Source organism: Cebus imitator, unplaced genomic scaffold (assembly GCF_001604975.1).
Source record: "Cebus imitator isolate Cc_AM_T3 unplaced genomic scaffold, Cebus_imitator-1.0 Scaffold599, whole genome shotgun sequence".
Lineage (NCBI taxonomy): Eukaryota > Metazoa > Chordata > Mammalia > Primates > Cebidae > Cebus > Cebus imitator.
This window is the reverse complement of record NW_016107914.1, coordinates 38,161-54,674: the sequence shown is the minus strand read 5'-3', so window position 1 is coordinate 54,674 and position 16,514 is coordinate 38,161. Positions and strand designations below refer to the sequence as shown.

Here is a 16,514-nt window from a genome sequence, read left to right as displayed (position 1 = left end):
CCTCTGCCTCCTGGGTTCAAGTGATTCTCCTGCCTCAGCCTCCGAAGTAGCTGGGACTACAGGCGCACACCACCATGCCCCACTAACATTTTTGTATTTTTAGTGGAGACGGGGTTTCACCATGGCCAGGCTAGTTTTGAACTCCTGACCTCAAGTGATTCACCTGCCTCGGCCTCCCAAAGTGCTGGGATTAAGAGCGTGAGCCACAGCGCCTGACCGCCTGTATCTCTAAATACATCATAATCATAATCATAATCAGGACAGCAGTCATATTGGATTAGGGCCCACCCTAATGACCTCATTTAAGCTTGATCATCTCTGTAAAGATCCTGTCTCCAAAAATGGTCACATTCTGAGGTATTGGGGTTAGGACTCCAACATATGAATTTGGGTGGGGACACAGTTCCATTCATGACACATTCATCGATTAATTTCCTCATTCATTTATTTTCTGAGCATCTATTGTGTGCTGGACACTCAGTGAAGATGAATGAGTCACAGTCTCTGGTGAGAAGGACAAGACTTGTAAGTGTGTCTCAGTACTGGCCAGTCCAGGCACAGTGGCTCACAGCTATGATCCCAGCCCTTTGGGAGGACAAGGCGGGCGGATCTCTTGAAGTCAGGAATTTGAGATCAGCCTGGTCAACAGGGTAAAACCCCACGTCTGCCAAAAATGCAAAAATTAGCCGGGCATGGTGGCAGGTGCCTGTAAATCCCAGCTACTATTTGGGAGGCTGAGGCAGGAGAATCGCTTGAACCCAGGAGACAGACATTGCAGTGGGCCGAGATCACACCACTGCACTCTAGCCTGGGTGACAGAGCAAGACTGTCTCAAAAAACAGAACAAAACAAAACAAAACAAAAGAATTTTTAAAGATTACTATAGATTGGGTGGCTTTTAAACAACGTTTGTTTCTCAGCGCGCTGGAGGCTGGAAGTCAGGGCGCCCTCTCCCTGGCTGCGGATTGCCAACATCTCATTGTCTCGTCACATGCAGAAAGAGAACTAGAGAGCGCTCCAGGGACTCTTTTTTTTTTTTTTTTTTTTTTTACATGAGGCATTGCCATGTTTCCCAGGTTGGATTTGAACTGGGCTCAAGTGACCCTCCTGCCCCAGCCTCCCAAAGTGCTGGGATTACAGGCACGAGCCACCGTGCCTAGCTAATTTGAACTGTTCCTAAAGGCTCAAGTGATCCTCCCACGGTGGCCTCCTGAGCAGCCTGTAACCCCAGCTTCTAGGGCCTCTGTTATGAGGGCACTAACCCCATTCACAGGGCCCCACTCACTCTGCACACATGACCTAAATCACCTGCCGAATGCCCCACCTCCTAATGCCATCACCTTCGGGGCTGGGATTTCAACACAGGAATTCATGGGGGGCACACACATTCAGATCATCATGAATGTTTACATGTGACAGAAGGTGACCGAGGTGGGTGGTGGTCCTCCCCTCAAGGGGGTTGAGTTGCCAGTAGCTGGGGAATCTGGAAAGGCTTCTGGAAGGCAAAGGCATCTGAGCTGGTCTTTCCATGAGGAAAGTGTTTGTCTATGGAAAGGCAGAGGACTCTGGGAGGTAGGAGGTGGGGCAGGGGCGAAGGGAAGGGGGAGCATGGCAGCAGGGTGACTCTGCACGCCGGGAGTGGGGAATCAGATGGGGGACGTGATGAGGAGTTCTGTTAAGTTCAAGGTGCTAGTGCGGAGACCGGCAGGCGATGGCCTCTGGCTTGAGGGACAGGATGGAGGGCAGGCTGTCTGAGGATGGGCAAAGCTGGAGGGACAGAGCCGATTGCAAAGGCAAGGGCAGTGGGCAGGAGGGCGGGAGGGGGAGGGGAGGCCCTGACGGAACCGGGAGAGGTGGGATCAGCACCGGTGTAGACAGGTGGTACTGCCATCCAGCTCCTCTCTCTCCTCTGCCTCCTGCCCGCAGGCCCCTTTGAAGGCCCCAATTACCACATCGCTCCCAGATGGGTGTACCACCTCACCAGTGTCTGGATGGTCTTTGTGGTCGTCGCATCCGTCTTCACGAATGGGCTGGTGCTGGTGGCCACCATGAAGTTCAAGAAGCTTCGCCACCCTCTGAACTGGATCCTGGTGAACCTGGCGGTTGCTGACCTGGCAGAAACCGTCATTGCCAGCACTATCAGCATCGTGAACCAGATCTACGGCTACTTTGTGCTGGGCCACCCAATGTGTGTCCTGGAGGGCTACACGGTCTCCCTGTGTGGTAAGCCTGGGGCCCAGGCTCAGCAGAAACTGTTCACTCACCCTGCGAACCCCTCCGGCCACTCCAGCATGACCTGGGCCCAGCTTCTCCCGTGGGTCCGCCTCCCTCACATCCAGATACTGAAGGGTTTGGAGGCTTCCATCTGAACACTCACATGAAATTCAGTTCCCTTGAGTCCAGCACACCCTGAGTTCCTACTCTTGAGTCAGGCTCTGCCCGGGGACAGCCAGTTTGGGGCTGTGGGGCTGGTGTGGGAGGAGACAGACACAGAACCAGACAGTCCCAGAATAGCATGGGAGCAGGGCCTCTGGGCACCCTGGGCAGAGCTCCTGTGCAATCAAGGATGCTGCCCTTCCAGCTCACCCGCATCTGCTTTTCCTGGGGGAGACACGATTCCCAGATCCTCTCCCATCCCCATCACTCATATCTCTGTGGCCACGATTACGCCCAGGTCAGCAGGCAGTGGCCAAGAGGTACCCATGTGCCAGGCTCTGTGCTAAGGAGGGGCCCTATACCCAGACGGTGACCAGACAGTGCCATCACCAGTCCTCTTCGACAGGAAGGGGCCTGGGGCAGGTGGAGAAGCAGCAGCTGGGAACAGCTGGCAGCTCAGTGGGCAGAGTACCACCAAGCGGCCGCTGCTGCCGGACAACAATAAAAACAAATAAAAACTTCGCTGGGAGTGGTGGCACACCAGTAGTCCCAGCTACCCAGGAGGCTGAGGTGGGAGGATCGCTTGAGCTCGGGAGGTCGAGGCTGCAGTGAGCTGTGATGGCACCACTGCCCTCAGCCTGGGCAACAAAGTAAGACCTGTCTCAAAAAGTAAATAAAAATAAAAGCATGTGTTAAAAGTATTAGTGACACCACTCAGCACTAAAGTTTTAAATAACAGGATCCAGCCTGACAACCATTGCTATTTCAAATTAGTGATGAAATAAGTGAAATTCGAACTGTCTGCCACCTCTGTAAATTGATGGGAAAACATCTGTGACCTCTCTTGCTGACCAAGTCACGGGTGCTGCTAATACTGCCATGTTCATATTGGAAGGAAATGCCCAGTGTCTGTTCCAGGTTGTTGGAAAGAAAGATGTCACTTTTTCCACCTCAGTGGGTGGAGCCCTGAATTCTGCGTGCAGACTTTTGGGGTCTAGGCAGGACAGTGGGAAGCCGTCTCCACCTACCGCAGAGAGGGAATGGGGAGAATCTGAGCCGTTTACACTCGCCTAAAGGAACGTGGGGGTGTGCTGGAAGGAGGAGCGCAGGTTACTAGACATAGCCTGATTCCTTGCTCTTGGCTGGGACAATAGCTCCTCAGTGTGGCCATGCTGCTGTGGACGTGGCCATCAAGAGTTCCGTCATTAGAGGAAGGGCCGTGGCCAAGAGGGCAGGGGGTGCTAACAGGGCTCCTCTGGGCCAACAGGCGCAGCTACTGGCTGTCTGGCTTCCTCGTGGGCGCTGATGTGTGGAGGTTGGGGACAGAGCTCCCTGAGTTTGGTTCCCAGCTTCGAGATTCCAAGACTGGTTGGCAAGAAACCCACTGGCCAAACCGGGAGCTCGAAGCTCCTGCTCCAGGGGGAGAGCAATTGAGGAAAGAAAGAAACGGAGAGGAGAGGAGGAAAACGGGGGTCAGTAGGGAAGCAAGGTGGGCGAAGAGGCAGAGTGAGATGCGGAAGGAAGTAGAAAGCAGGAGTTAGGGAAACAAACTGACCCAAGGCCCACTCGCCCTGGACCTGAAAACATTCTTTGGAGGATGAGGTTTTGCAGCTAGGTGGGCAGAGGCCTCCTGATTTTGAAAGCTATCAGCTGGTCCGGGAAGGAAGCAGTGATGTCGGAGGCTGTTCTACCTCTGCTTCGGCTCAAAGCCCTCGTCTGTGTGCTCTCCCCTAGGGATCACGGGTCTCTGGTCCCTGGCCATCATTTCCTGGGAGAGGTGGCTGGTTGTCTGCAAGCCCTTTGGCAACATGAGATTTGATGCCAAGCTGGCCATCGTGGGAGTTGCCTTCTCCTGGATCTGGGCTGCTGTGTGGACAGCCCCGCCCATCTTTGGTTGGAGCAGGTAAGGGGGCACGGGTGCAAGACGGGGTGGGCAGGGTCAGACTCTGTGACCTTGAGGCAAATCATTCCTTTCTCTGGGCCCCTCTCAGCGTGCAATGTCTATGAATGTATGAATCTGGCTCTGTGGTCCCCAAACCTCTGGAAACATATTTCTCCCAAGCATAATCGGGTCACAGGAGCACACGGAGAAATGCCGGTGAGCTCGGGCCATGAGCACAGCTGTCAGTGAGTGCACAGCGTGTTTGCATTCCACGTCTCTTTCCTGCACATGCTGCCGCACCCCCCACCCCACACCTTTCGGACGCTGCTTGCGTCATAGATCCACCTGGGCCTGCAGAGCTCATGTCCTGGCCTGGCCAAGCAAGGGGCTCAAATGTTTGATTGGGAGGGACTGGATGGGACAGCATTTGACTGTTTTATTTACAAGTGCATGAATAAGTTCTTGCGGTGTTTGGAAAGGGAATGTTCTTTCTTCGGGAACGTTCCATCATTCTGGGGAACCTGGTGAAAGCCTGTCTCTGTCTCCCGCCACGCCCCACACAGCTGCCCATTATCAAACATGTAGCAAGCTGACCTGGTGGAGGCTCTCCCGCGGGTTATCCCATTTAATCCTCCAGGCCACCCAGTGAGCAGGTCCGTTTATCTCAGTCATGGTCTAGCTGACCTCAGATAAAAGACTCAGCTCTTCGCAGGTGTTCTTAGAAGGTCAGGGCAAGACGGAACCTCACACACTCTTCCCTTTGTAAAAAGGGGGCGTGCCTGGGGAGATGAAAATGTTCTGGAAGCAGATAGTGGAGATGGTTGCACAGGGTCTCACTCTGTCACCCAGGCTGCAGTGCAGTGGTGTAATTATGGCTCACTGCAGCCTCGACCTCCTGGGCACAAGTGATCCTCCCATCTCAGCCTCCTGAGTAGCTGGGACTGCAGGTGCACCACTTCACCCAGCTAATTTTTTTTTTTTTTTGTAAAGACAGGGTCTCACCCAGTTCACCCGGCTAATTTTTTTTTGTAAAGACAGAGTCTCACTATGTGGTCCAGGCTAGTCTTGAACTCCTGGGCTCAAGCAATCCTCCCGCCTCAGCCTCCCAATGTGCTGGGATAGGCGTGAGCCATTGTGCCTGGCCTATAATGGCACATTTTATGTTATGTGCATTTTACCACAATTTTAAAAAGAGGAGAGGCATGACATCTAAAAAAAACAGACAAAGATTTACCAAAGACCCAACAGTTTCCTTCTGCGGCGATGAGAATGTTCTGGAAGCAGAGGTGGTGACTGCACAGCATTGGGAATGGACCATTCCACAGAATTGAACACTTCAAATTGGGTAATCTCATGCAACGTGAATTCACCTTAATTAAAAAAAAAAAAAAAACCCCACCTGAGTCATCGGCAGGCCTGGGCTGAGGGTCCTGGGTCACCCCACCCTGCATCAGGACTGGCTGCTGGCCCTTCTCTCCAGGTACTGGCCCCATGGCCTGAAGACTTCCTGCGGCCCAGACGTGTTCAGTGGCAGCTCGTACCCCGGGGTGCAGTCTTATATGATTGTCCTCATGATCACATGCTGCATCCTCCCACTCAGCATCATTGTGCTCTGCTACCTCCAAGTGTGGCTGGCCATCCGAGCGGTAAGCAACCCTGTCCCTCCTGGCCTTACTCCCTCCTGCCCCTAAGCTTCTCTGCCCCCAAATCAGTCCACTGAGACTACTATAAAAAAATTTTTTTTGAGACAGAGTCTTGTCACCCAGGCTGGAGTGCAGTGGCACAATCTCGGCTCACTGCAACCTCCACCTCCCGGGTTCAAGCGATTCTCCTGCCTCAGCCTCCCAAGTAGCTGGGGTTACAGGCTTGCACCACCATGCCCTACTAATTTTTTTGTATTTTTAGTAGAGATGGAGTTTTATCATGTTGGTCAGGCTGGTCTCGAAATCCTGACCTCAGGTGATCCACCCGCCTCGGCCTCCCAAAGTGCTGGGATTACAGGCGTGAGCTACTGCACCTGGCCTCCTAAACTATTTTTTCAAAAATCCTTAGAGAAGAGGATTCTACCCCTATAAGAAAATATTAAGATCCAGCGAGAAGAATCAGGCGATTCCTTTGGGGCAGTACCACCGGCTGCAGTTTCAGCCCCGGCCCCTTTGTCGTCAGCTCTGTGGGATAGGAAAGGATGCCCACTCCCTCCCTGGAGGAGTCCACTAAGGGAACAGAGGTGTGCCCTGCCCTGACCCTGGACAGTTCCCCCCAGGGTGGAAAGGCTGCCTATCCCACAGAGTGGAGTGGAGCAGCCACATCAGCAGATGAAAGCTACAAATCAAGGCGTGTTTTTATGAGGCTGCCCGTGGAGTACCCTTGTCCCTTTCATAGGCTGTGGGGCTGACCGAGGAGTGGAGCCCACTCTCCACCCTGTGTCTGGCCCTCTGCCCTGGGAAGCTGATCCTGTCCACAGCCATCACCCCCCACCCCTAGGCTAGGTTGCCACTGGGAGCCCCTGCAGGAAATCAGGCCAAGGGAGACGAGCAAGGTTGGTTCCGTCTGTTAGCTGCTGGGCCCTGCCTGGCACGGGCCGTGGAAGGCCCTTCAGGGTGGTAGCTTTCCTATATGAAGCCGCCTGTGTCCACAATTGGATGGGCATGCCTGCCAAGCTCTCTCTCCAGGAGTCTGTGAGCCCGTGATAAGCCCCCTCACCTTGGGCTGAAGGCTCCCACAGATACCCAAGCACGGCCTGGGCTCCATTAGTCTGGGCTGGTGGAGCCCCAGCTCCAGAATGTGGCCCCAGCCCTTCTGGCCTGGCCCTCCCCGGATTCCAGCCCTCACAGTCCCTCTCTCATCCCCACTCATCTGTGTGCCATCAGTCCCTCACCCCTGGCAGGCAGTGGCTGGCCTCTGTGACCTCCCCAACAGTGCCTCTGCCCGGAGGCATGAAGGAGCCATCCCACCACAGCTGCCCTCAGCTGCATCTCCATGAGTCCAGGTTTAGCCCACAGAGTGGCCAGCCTGGCCTAGGAAGCCTGAAGGAAGTGTATGCATTGCTCGGCACTGCCATCAGGCACCCCACCAGCCACTGCTCTCGCCTCCCCCGCCAACTCCATCTTCTTAGCTCCTTCATCCTCCACTCCCGGAGATCAGTTCAGGCCTCCATGTCAGGCCTGGGCGCAGAAGAGGACAGTCCGTTAAGGAATCAGGTGAAGCAAAGGAGCTTGTTTGGTCCAGCTCTGGGGTCACCTTAGGCCAGGCCTAGCTGCGTGCCACCTCCAATTCTAGAAGAACTCCCCCAGGGCCAGCCCAAGGCTGCCATGTCTCCCTGAGACCGGCTGTGCTCGACTCAGGGCTGGAAGCTGGCTGCTGGGCTCCTCTCCTTCCCACAACTCCCTATGCCTGGGTCACCTGCCTCTTGCTGTCCCCCAACCCCCGACTCACTGTCCCTGTCTCCCTCAGGTGGCAAAGCAGCAGAAAGAGTCTGAATCCACCCAGAAGGCAGAGAAGGAAGTGACGCGCATGGTGGTGGTGATGATCCTGACGTTCTGTGTCTGCTGGGGACCCTACACCTTCTTCGCATGCTTTGCTGCTGCCAACCCTGGCTACGCCTTCCACCCTCTGATGGCTGCCCTGCCAGCCTACTTTGCCAAAAGTGCCACTATCTACAACCCCATTATCTATGTCTTTATGAACCGGCAGGTAAGCAGGACCATCCGCAGATCTCACTGAAAACGCTGTCTGACCTAGAAGGACCCAGTGATGGCTCCACTTGGAGTCATGTCTCTGATGAGAAGCCCACGGACCATCTGGGGGACCCTCCAGGGAAATGATTGGGAAAGGCTCAGCATGTGGCCCAGACCCAGCTAGAGCTCCAGCTGGCCCTTAGCAGAAGGCTTAGGTGCGCCCTCTGGAATCCTTTATAGTGTCAGCCTGGGGGTGGCATTTCCCAAAGCATCTGTGTGCCGTATGCTCTTTCTTCCCGGTGGCCCTAGAACTGTGGCTGCCGAGCTTCAGGGGCTCTCCTGGCGTTGGTGAGCCCTAGGTACATCCAGCCTATGTGTGCCCCTCTTCTGTTCAGACTCAACTCTTCTCAGCCTCCATCTCTCCATTTTCAAACCATAACCTCTAAAATGTGTCTTCCCATAAGAACAAAAGCCGGCCCTTCTTGGCTACAGTTGACCAAGAGTTCCGGAGCTTTCATGACTTCGTGGGTTAGTTCAGGCCCAGAGGCAAGCTGCTCACACACCGAAATCCCCTCACCACCGAAGGCTGCAGGTTCCATTCAAGCGCAGCTGTGATGTGACTTGATGGTGACCAGAAGGGTGTGCAGGCACCTCCCATTTCACCCGCCCCAGCCCATCCCGTCCACTCGGCTCTTCTTTGCTCCTCCATCTCAGAGCCACTCAACGGCACCATCCCCTTTGGCTCGCCTGCAGAGTTCATTAAGGGTTCATTTTCCCTGGTGACTTTCACACAGTAAGCAGGACCAGGCCTGCAGTGGATTTCCGGGAACTCGCTGTAGCACACCGATGCCCAGAGTGTAGTTCTATCCCTGACCCCTGTTTCCTGTGTTTCAAGAGGAGCTTTTTTGGGTTTCTGGAATCCTAAACTATCTTCCCAAGTGCTGTCTTTACTGGATTCTTTCCATTCTCCCTTCCAGATGTCCCCTCCTACACAGACGTCTGCACTTCTGGACCTCACCAGGCCTCAAACTTTGTTTTCACCCTTTCCACGTAACTATCCTGTCCTGCCACATTCTGAGAGAATTTTCTGGAATGCAGTTCCATGAGGACAGGAAATTTTGCTCAGGACAGTCTGGCACACAGTGGGTGCTCAAGCAGCAGCTGCTGAATGGATTCCTAAGCCTTATCTCCCGGCTCTTCAGCCGAGCTGATTCTGCTGTTATGCTATTAATTGTTTTTTCTTTTTTTTTAAGACAGAGTCTTGTTCTGTTGCCAGGCTGGAGTGCAGTGGCGTGATCTCGGCTCACTGCAACCTCTACCTCCCAGAGCGATTCTGCTGCCTCAGCCTCCCGAGTAGCTGGGACTACAGGCACACGCCACCACACCCAGCTAATTTTTTTATTTTTAGTAAAGATGGGTTTTCATCATGTTGGACAGAATGGTCTCGAACTCCTGACCTTGTAATCTCCCCACCTCAGCCTCCCAAAATGCTGGGATTACAGGTGTGAGCCACCACACCCGGCCTATGTTATTGATTTCAACCTTTTTTTTTAATTTTGAGAGTTTTGATGACAGCGGGAGGTAGAGGAAGTCAAGAGTAGGTCTGAAATATTTAGGAAATGCCTTTGTTCTGGGTCCTCAAAGCATTGTGGTTAGTTCAGCGATCACAAGAGACACGACTTGAGACATTCATACGGCCCAGATCTCTTTGGGGTGACGCAGCAAAGACAGACCCCTCCTGGTACCGGAAGACCTTGGCTGGAGAGACGAGGTCGTGGCCAGATTGTCATTATCTAGGCCTCACCTTGCCCCAGATCCATGGACTGGAAACAAGATGACAACCACGTGCCTTTTCACTAACATTCCTCTGAGCTGCTCACCAGACAGTCTGGGGATAGGTCCCGACTGCCCCTTAGCTGGCACTGTGGATGAGTGTCCTGGGGCTGCCATCACAAACTACCACAAACTCAGTGGCTTCAAACGACAGAAATGGATTCTCTCACTGTTCTGGAAGCCTTGGTCTGAAATCAGGGTGTTGGCAAATGGAAAGGCTCCCCATGGAGGCTGAGAGGGGAAGCAGCCCCAGTCTCTGCTGCCAATGCCAGGGTTGCCGGCAGTCCTCGGTGTTCCTTGACTCCCAGGTGTGTCGCCCAGTCTCTGCCTTCATCTTCACGTGGGCTTCTTCCCTCTGTCTGTGTGTCCGTGTCCAAGTGTTTCTTTTCTTATCAGGACACCAGTCATTCGACTAGGGCCCACCCTACTCCAGTGTGACTTCGTCTTAACCTGAACACATCTTCTGGGGGACACACTTCAACCCAGTGTAGTCACCATCAACTGCTAAGTCGGATGACTTACACGGCCAACCCCCCGTGTGAGGGAGAAGTAACCCGAGCCTTCCTCCATCCCCCATGCGAAGGGAAGGCTCGGGCGCGTGCACTCAGCACCGGGCTCCACCCTTCTCTGCTCTGCTCAATAACACTTTCTGTCCTTCCAGTTTCGAAACTGCATCTTGCAGCTTTTTGGGAAGAAGGTTGACGATGGCTCTGAACTCTCCAGCGCCTCCAAAACAGAGGTCTCATCTGTGTCCTCGGTGTCACCTGCATGAGGTCTGCCTCCTAACTGTCCCACCCGCCGGGGCTTTGGCCAGCTCTCCCTTTCCCTCCTTCTCCATCCCTGTGAAATAAATGTAATTTATCTTTGCCAAAACCAACAAAGTTGCAGAGGCTTTCACTGCCGTTTGGGGCCGCCTGAGCCTCTGCGTGTGCAGGCACTGGGTCTCAGAGAGCGCAAGGGGAGTAAAGAGGAGAGAGTGCTTCATAGACTTCAATCTTTCCCGAGCCTCATGTCTACCAAGGGTGTGAAAGAATCCTGGCAAAACAGAAGTGTGAGGCGGGTGGGCATCTGCATCCATTTCACAGGGGTTGGTGGTTACATAATCAGGAAGTAAGACCTGTGGAGGGGCTGTCTAGGGAGGGCTCGATGGATGCCCTCAACACCCAGGAGGAGGGAGCGAGCTAGCAAGCTAAGGTAGGTGGCCCTCCTGCCCCCTTAAGGTCCATTTGCTAGAGACTCAGAGTCCTTGGAGTACAGTCTCCACCTGGAGGGGACCCATGCCTGCCACTCCATGGCAGGGATGTTGTGCCACCTCTGCCAGGCCAGGACCCCAAGCCCGATCAGCATCAGCATGCTGCAAGTGCGCAGGCGTGAGTTGACCAGTGACAAGGGGCAGGCACACAAGGTGGAGACAAAGACCAAGAGGACGGTGGTCAGTGACAGGAGCAGGCTCAGGAACCTGAACACCACCTGTAGGGGACGGCTTCGGAGGTGCTCCGCTGCCTCCAGCTGGGTGACTTGCGGTAGCGTCTCCAGCTTGGATATTCGGCTTTTGAAGGTCTCCATGATCTCCTGCAGGAGGTGAAAATGCATGCACTGGAAGTCAGCGCAGAGCTGTGGTTGTTCATTGAGTTCCTAGGGGCGCGCAGCAAGTACTGTGGAGTGGGTCTTCCAGGAGGGAAGCAGAGCCGAGTGCACAGCCACGCAGAGGGTAGGGCGCAGGTGCTCCAGCAACAGGGAAGGCTTCATCTGCCCCGGGCGCACTCCCCTACCCACTGTCAAGGACCTGGTCAGGACACAGCTACCCGGGGACGGGAGTAGGTGCTATGGGAATGGAAGAGTGAGGAGAGGGAAGCCAGGTCTAAGGAGTGGTTCTTAGAGGGCGCTCCCTACACCTGCAGCAGCAGAGGCAGCAGCGCCAGCCCAGATCTCCCGAGTCAGAGGCTCACTGGTGAGCACTGCAGCACCGAAGTAGCAAAAGCGGCTAAGCCAGATGGTGGGAAGCAGAGCGTGAGTGTAAAGATCAGACGCTGCTAGCTCTGACACGTGTGTGAGTGGCCACTGAACCCTCAGGAGGGGGCAGCTCGAGGACCCATGTCTTGCTTTGGTTTGGGGATATCAGAATGGATTCGCTCATCCCTCTGTCCTCCTCACAAGGCTCCCCCAGGAGGTTCTCACCCATATTTCCTTGGCTCTCTCATAAGATAGATAGGCCATTTTCTCCTCCATGCAGGCCAGATTGTGTTTGAGGTTGTAAATCTCATCCAGGTGTCCCTGCAGGCGAGCATTCACCTGTTCTTCCATCAACACTTGTCTTGGGAACAAAAGAGAAAGTAAGATTCCTTCAGTACCTCGCCCAGAGCTCATGCCCACAGCGAGGGGTCCTGCACCTAGACTAGATTCGGGTTCGGATTCTCCCTTCCTCCTCCCTTCCCAGGCTCAAGGGAAAGCCTGCCTCCCATTCCAGGTCTGCCTGGGAATGTCCCAAACACACACCAGCCACATGCACACCAATATTCATATATATTTTATATGTAGTTACTCTTTTGTAACAGCTTTACAGAAATAGCCATAGGCTAGAAGTTGTAGAAATGAAACTGTGAACTATCTGTGTGTGCTCCCAAATTCCACAAATCTCCCAGGACCAGTGTTTAGCACGAGGTTGAGCCTGCAGTTACTACAGATTCCACTTCAATTCCATTAATACGACATGCCCAGAATAGGCAAATCCATAGAGACAGGAAGCAGATTAGTGGGTGCCAGGGGCTGGGGGTGGGGGGTAGGGAGTGGCTAATGAGTACAGGGCTGCTTTAGGGCTGACAGAAATATTGCAGAATTTGATAGTGGTGATGGTTGAACAACTCTGTGAATATACTAAAAACCAGTGAACTGTACACTTTAAATGGATTCGTGAATTTTATGATATGTGAATTATATCTCAATAAAGCTGTTATTTAAACAAAAAGAAAAAAGTGAATCTTGGCAATAGTCACAGAACTCAGTAAATTTACTAAAAACCATTGAAATGAAGTTAAAATTGTGCATTTTATAATATGTAAGTTATATCTCAATAGAGCTGTTAAAAACCACCAGCAGGCCAGGTGCAGTAGTTCACACTTGCAATCCCAGTGTTTTGGGAGGCCAAGGCAAGGGGATTTCTCGAGGCCAGGAGGAATTCAAGACCAGCCCGGGCAACACAGTGAGACCCCATCTCTACAAAAAAAAATTAAACATTATCTGGACATGGTGGCACGTGCCTGTAATCTCAGCTACTCTGGAGGCTGAGGCAGGAGGATTCCTTGAGCCCAGGATTTTGAGGCTGCAGTGAGCTGTCATCATGCCACTGCACTCCAGCCTGGGCAGCAGAGCGAGACCCCACCTCTAAAAGAAAACAATCACTACCTGTTGTGTATATAATTATATAAGTAGGAAAAGTATAAAACCATGCATGGAAAAGATAAGCACCCAAATGAGAATAGCGAGGCCAGTGGAAGGGAGATGGTGCTGGAAAGGAGTAACGAGAGCTTTACCTGAATATTTTTAAGTTTTATTTCCTAAAAAAATAAGATTTGAAGTGAATATGGCAAATATTAAGATTTCAGAAACATGGAGCTGTTTATTATATTATCCTGTACATTTTCCCTGGGCTTGAAATACTTCATAATTTAAAAACTTCTTCGAAGTTCCTCATTTGGCACCACAAAGAACAGGCCAGAAAGAAAGAGGCCAGGGGGCCAGTGAGGGGGCTCTGGCCACCGCTTAGGTAGAAGACAGAAGGCACCAGAGAGTGATGGAACCCATAGGCTGTAGGGCTGTCGGCCCAGGAGGGCCAGAAGGGTGGCGGCAGGCCTGGGGTGCAGGAGGTCTAAACAGTGGTGCTGACAGAGACAAGGAAAACAGTGACAACTTCTATTTGGTCCCCCTCCAAGGACTTGACTGACACCCACACAGAGAAATCCTCTGGGCACTAAATAAGCTGACAGCTCATTTGTCAAAAGCTAATTTGTCAAAAGCCGGTTCCTCACAGCATTTCAAGGAACGTTCCATTTGTCTCTGCCTCAGGTCCCTGTTGAGAAGGGAGTCGGCGGACAACATGGACCAGACTACTGCTTACAGAGACGGGGAGTAGGTCGGCAGGACGGCCACCCCGAAAATAGATTCCTCTTTACTCTTTCCATTTACATGAACGACCTAGCTGCGAGAACATTCAAGATTTTAACTGTCCTCGGGAATATGAAGTCAATCTTCTTCATCAATGTATTTATAAAGATACATGAAGCTACTCTTGAATGCATTCCTGAATAGTCTATTCAGATGTTAGTAAACAATATTTTCATAAGGACATTCTCTCAGTCTCCCCTTCTCTCTGCCCCCCATCTCCTGGCCCTCTGGCAGCCATGCTCCCTTCTCTTCCTTGGTCACAGACCCCTCTCCCTCCAACTCTTATAGTCACAGAGGCAAATGGACAACTCTGAAGAATGCTCTTATGAAGACAAAATGATGACCAGTCAAGCCAGACACCTCAAGACAGACCAAAGCTGTTAAGACCACCCTCTCCAGCACAAAGTGTTCTAAACTTTATTGAAATTGTGTGTGTGTGTGTGTGTGTGTGTGTGTGTGTGTGTGTGTGTGTGTAGATAGATAGATAGATAGATAGATCCATATTTTTTTTTGGAGACAGATTTCTGTTGCTCAGGCTAGAGTGCAGTAGCACCATCTCGGCTCACTGCAACCTCCACCTGCTGGGTTCAAGCGATTCTCTTGCCTCAGCTTCCCGAGTAGCTGGAACTACAAGCATGCGCCATCACTCCTGGCTTACTTTTGTGTTTTTAGTAGAGACGGGGTTTCACCATGTTGGCCAAGCTTGTCTCCAACTCCTGACCACAGGTGATCTGCCCACCTTGGCCACCCAAAGTGCTGGGATTACAGACGTGAGCCATTGCGTCTGGCTACAAAGAGTATATTCTTGATCATTTCTGAGAATTTGCTTTTGGCAAATTGAGCTAGAACCTAATCATGGCTCGAAACTTGGAGGAAAGGTCTGAGATGGAGAAACAGCTGTAGGATGGGTCAGTAGCATGGGGGCAATGGGTGCACGTGGCCAGAATGGATGAGCTTGCTCTGAGCAAATGTACCAAAGTGAGGGGCCTTGGGGAGCTGGGTTAACAGCCAACAAAACAGAAGCCTAAGTGGGAGGAAAATCACCAGGACAGCTCACACAGGAACCCAGGGGATGCAGGGATACAGTGGAAAGGTCAAACATACATGTAACTGGGACCTTAAAGGGGGAGAAATGAGAGACTAGGTCAGAATCAATATTTGAAAATATAATGGCTGAAAATTTCCAAAATTTACGAGAGACATGAAGCCATAAACCCAAGTAGCAATGCAAACCGCAAGCAGGATGAATGCAAAGAAAATCACACCAAGGGGAGAGTCAGCGGCACACACACACAACAACCACACCAAACATCATCATAGCAAAACCACTAAACACCAAAGAAAAAGCAATCTTAAAAGGAGCCTGAGGAAAACGAAACTGTCATGCAAGGAGCAACAAGAAGACTGGCAGCTGCCTGTTCACCAGAAGCCATGGAAGCCAGAAGGGAATGGTTTGTTCAAAATGCTTATGATTTCAAAATATTAAGTGCCAACCTACAATTCTGTGCCCAGCAAAAAATATCCTTCAGAAATAAAAAGGAATGATGGCATGTGTGACGCAATAAGGTGACAGCGACTGTATATTTAACACGGTGGACTTGTTTTAAAACATTTTTGGTGTGGTATTTAGACTACGTTAACAAAGTGATCCATATTTCAGGTTCACACTGAAATATTTACAGATGAACTGATAAAATGTCTGCGCTTTGCTTCAACACAATAGGGATGGAGGAACCAGCTCAGAGAGCGGCTCAGACCTTGGGTCAGACCACCTCAGAGATCCAAAGATGCAGGATGCTCTGACATGGAGAAATCTGGGAAGAAATGGAAGTTCTTGTGCCTTCAAGTTAACACGACCCGAGCCTGCAACAAAGGCCTAAGCAGATACCTTGAGGAAAGTCAGCCCAAGGCTGGATCCCTGGGGCTGAGAGGCCACAGCAACAGTGAAGCCTCCAGTAACCATAGCCTGTTATCTCTGAGCCTTGTCTCAAAGTGAGACATACCAGAACGTTCTTGGGACAGAGCAGCTAGGGTCTGGATGTCCACAAGGACCTGGTGTCCAGAAAAGAAGGAAAAGCACAGAGACCTGGCATATTTACTTGAGGGCCTTTTCAGTATGACAGGAGACTATAAGAAAATTTCACGACTGCCCACTTGAGGATACAGCCAGAAATACAAAGCAAGAGTGAAAGTCTTGCCTGCTCAGCACCTGAGCAGCTTCCTTTTTATTTCACTTTTATTGAGGCAAATTTCACATAACATAAAATGAATGATTTTAAGGTGAACAATTCACTAGCACTTAGCACATGCCGTGTTGTGCAACCACCACGGCTATTAATAATTCCAAGACATTGGCCGGGCACGATGGCTCACGCCTGTAATCCCAGAGCTTTGGGAGGCTGAGGTGGGCAGATCCCAAGGTCAAGAGATCGAGAACATCCTGGCCCACATGGTGAAACCTCATCTCTACTAAAAATTCAAAAATCAGCCAGGTGTGGAGGTGCACACCTGTAGTCACAGCTACTTGGGAGGCTGGGGCAGGAGAATCGCTTGAACCCAGGAGGCGGAGGTTGCAGTGAGCTGAG

At 52.0% G+C, this 16,514-nt stretch overlaps 2 protein-coding genes across 2 annotated transcripts in view; one reads left to right on the top strand and one right to left on the bottom strand.

Annotated features, from left to right (window-relative positions):
- The window catches only part of LOC108294761 (medium-wave-sensitive opsin 1), a 14,740-nt gene extending 4,095 nt beyond the window's left edge, over positions 1 to 10,645 (top strand). The window contains exons 2-6 of the mRNA XM_017516718.2: positions 1,927 to 2,223; positions 4,111 to 4,279; positions 5,739 to 5,904; positions 7,712 to 7,951; positions 10,430 to 10,645. Coding sequence (XP_017372207.1) covers positions 1,927 to 2,223; positions 4,111 to 4,279; positions 5,739 to 5,904; positions 7,712 to 7,951; positions 10,430 to 10,540 — 983 coding nt within the window. The 3' untranslated portion in view covers positions 10,541 to 10,645. The remainder of the gene's footprint in view (positions 1 to 1,926; positions 2,224 to 4,110; positions 4,280 to 5,738; positions 5,905 to 7,711; positions 7,952 to 10,429) is intronic.
- A 338-nt stretch (positions 10,646 to 10,983) lies between these two features.
- The window catches only part of TEX28 (testis expressed 28), a 15,173-nt gene continuing 9,642 nt past the window's right edge, over positions 10,984 to 16,514 (bottom strand). The window contains 2 exon segments of the mRNA XM_017516638.2: positions 10,984 to 11,340; positions 11,947 to 12,082. Of these exon segments, the coding sequence (XP_017372127.1) occupies positions 10,984 to 11,340; positions 11,947 to 12,082 (493 nt within the window).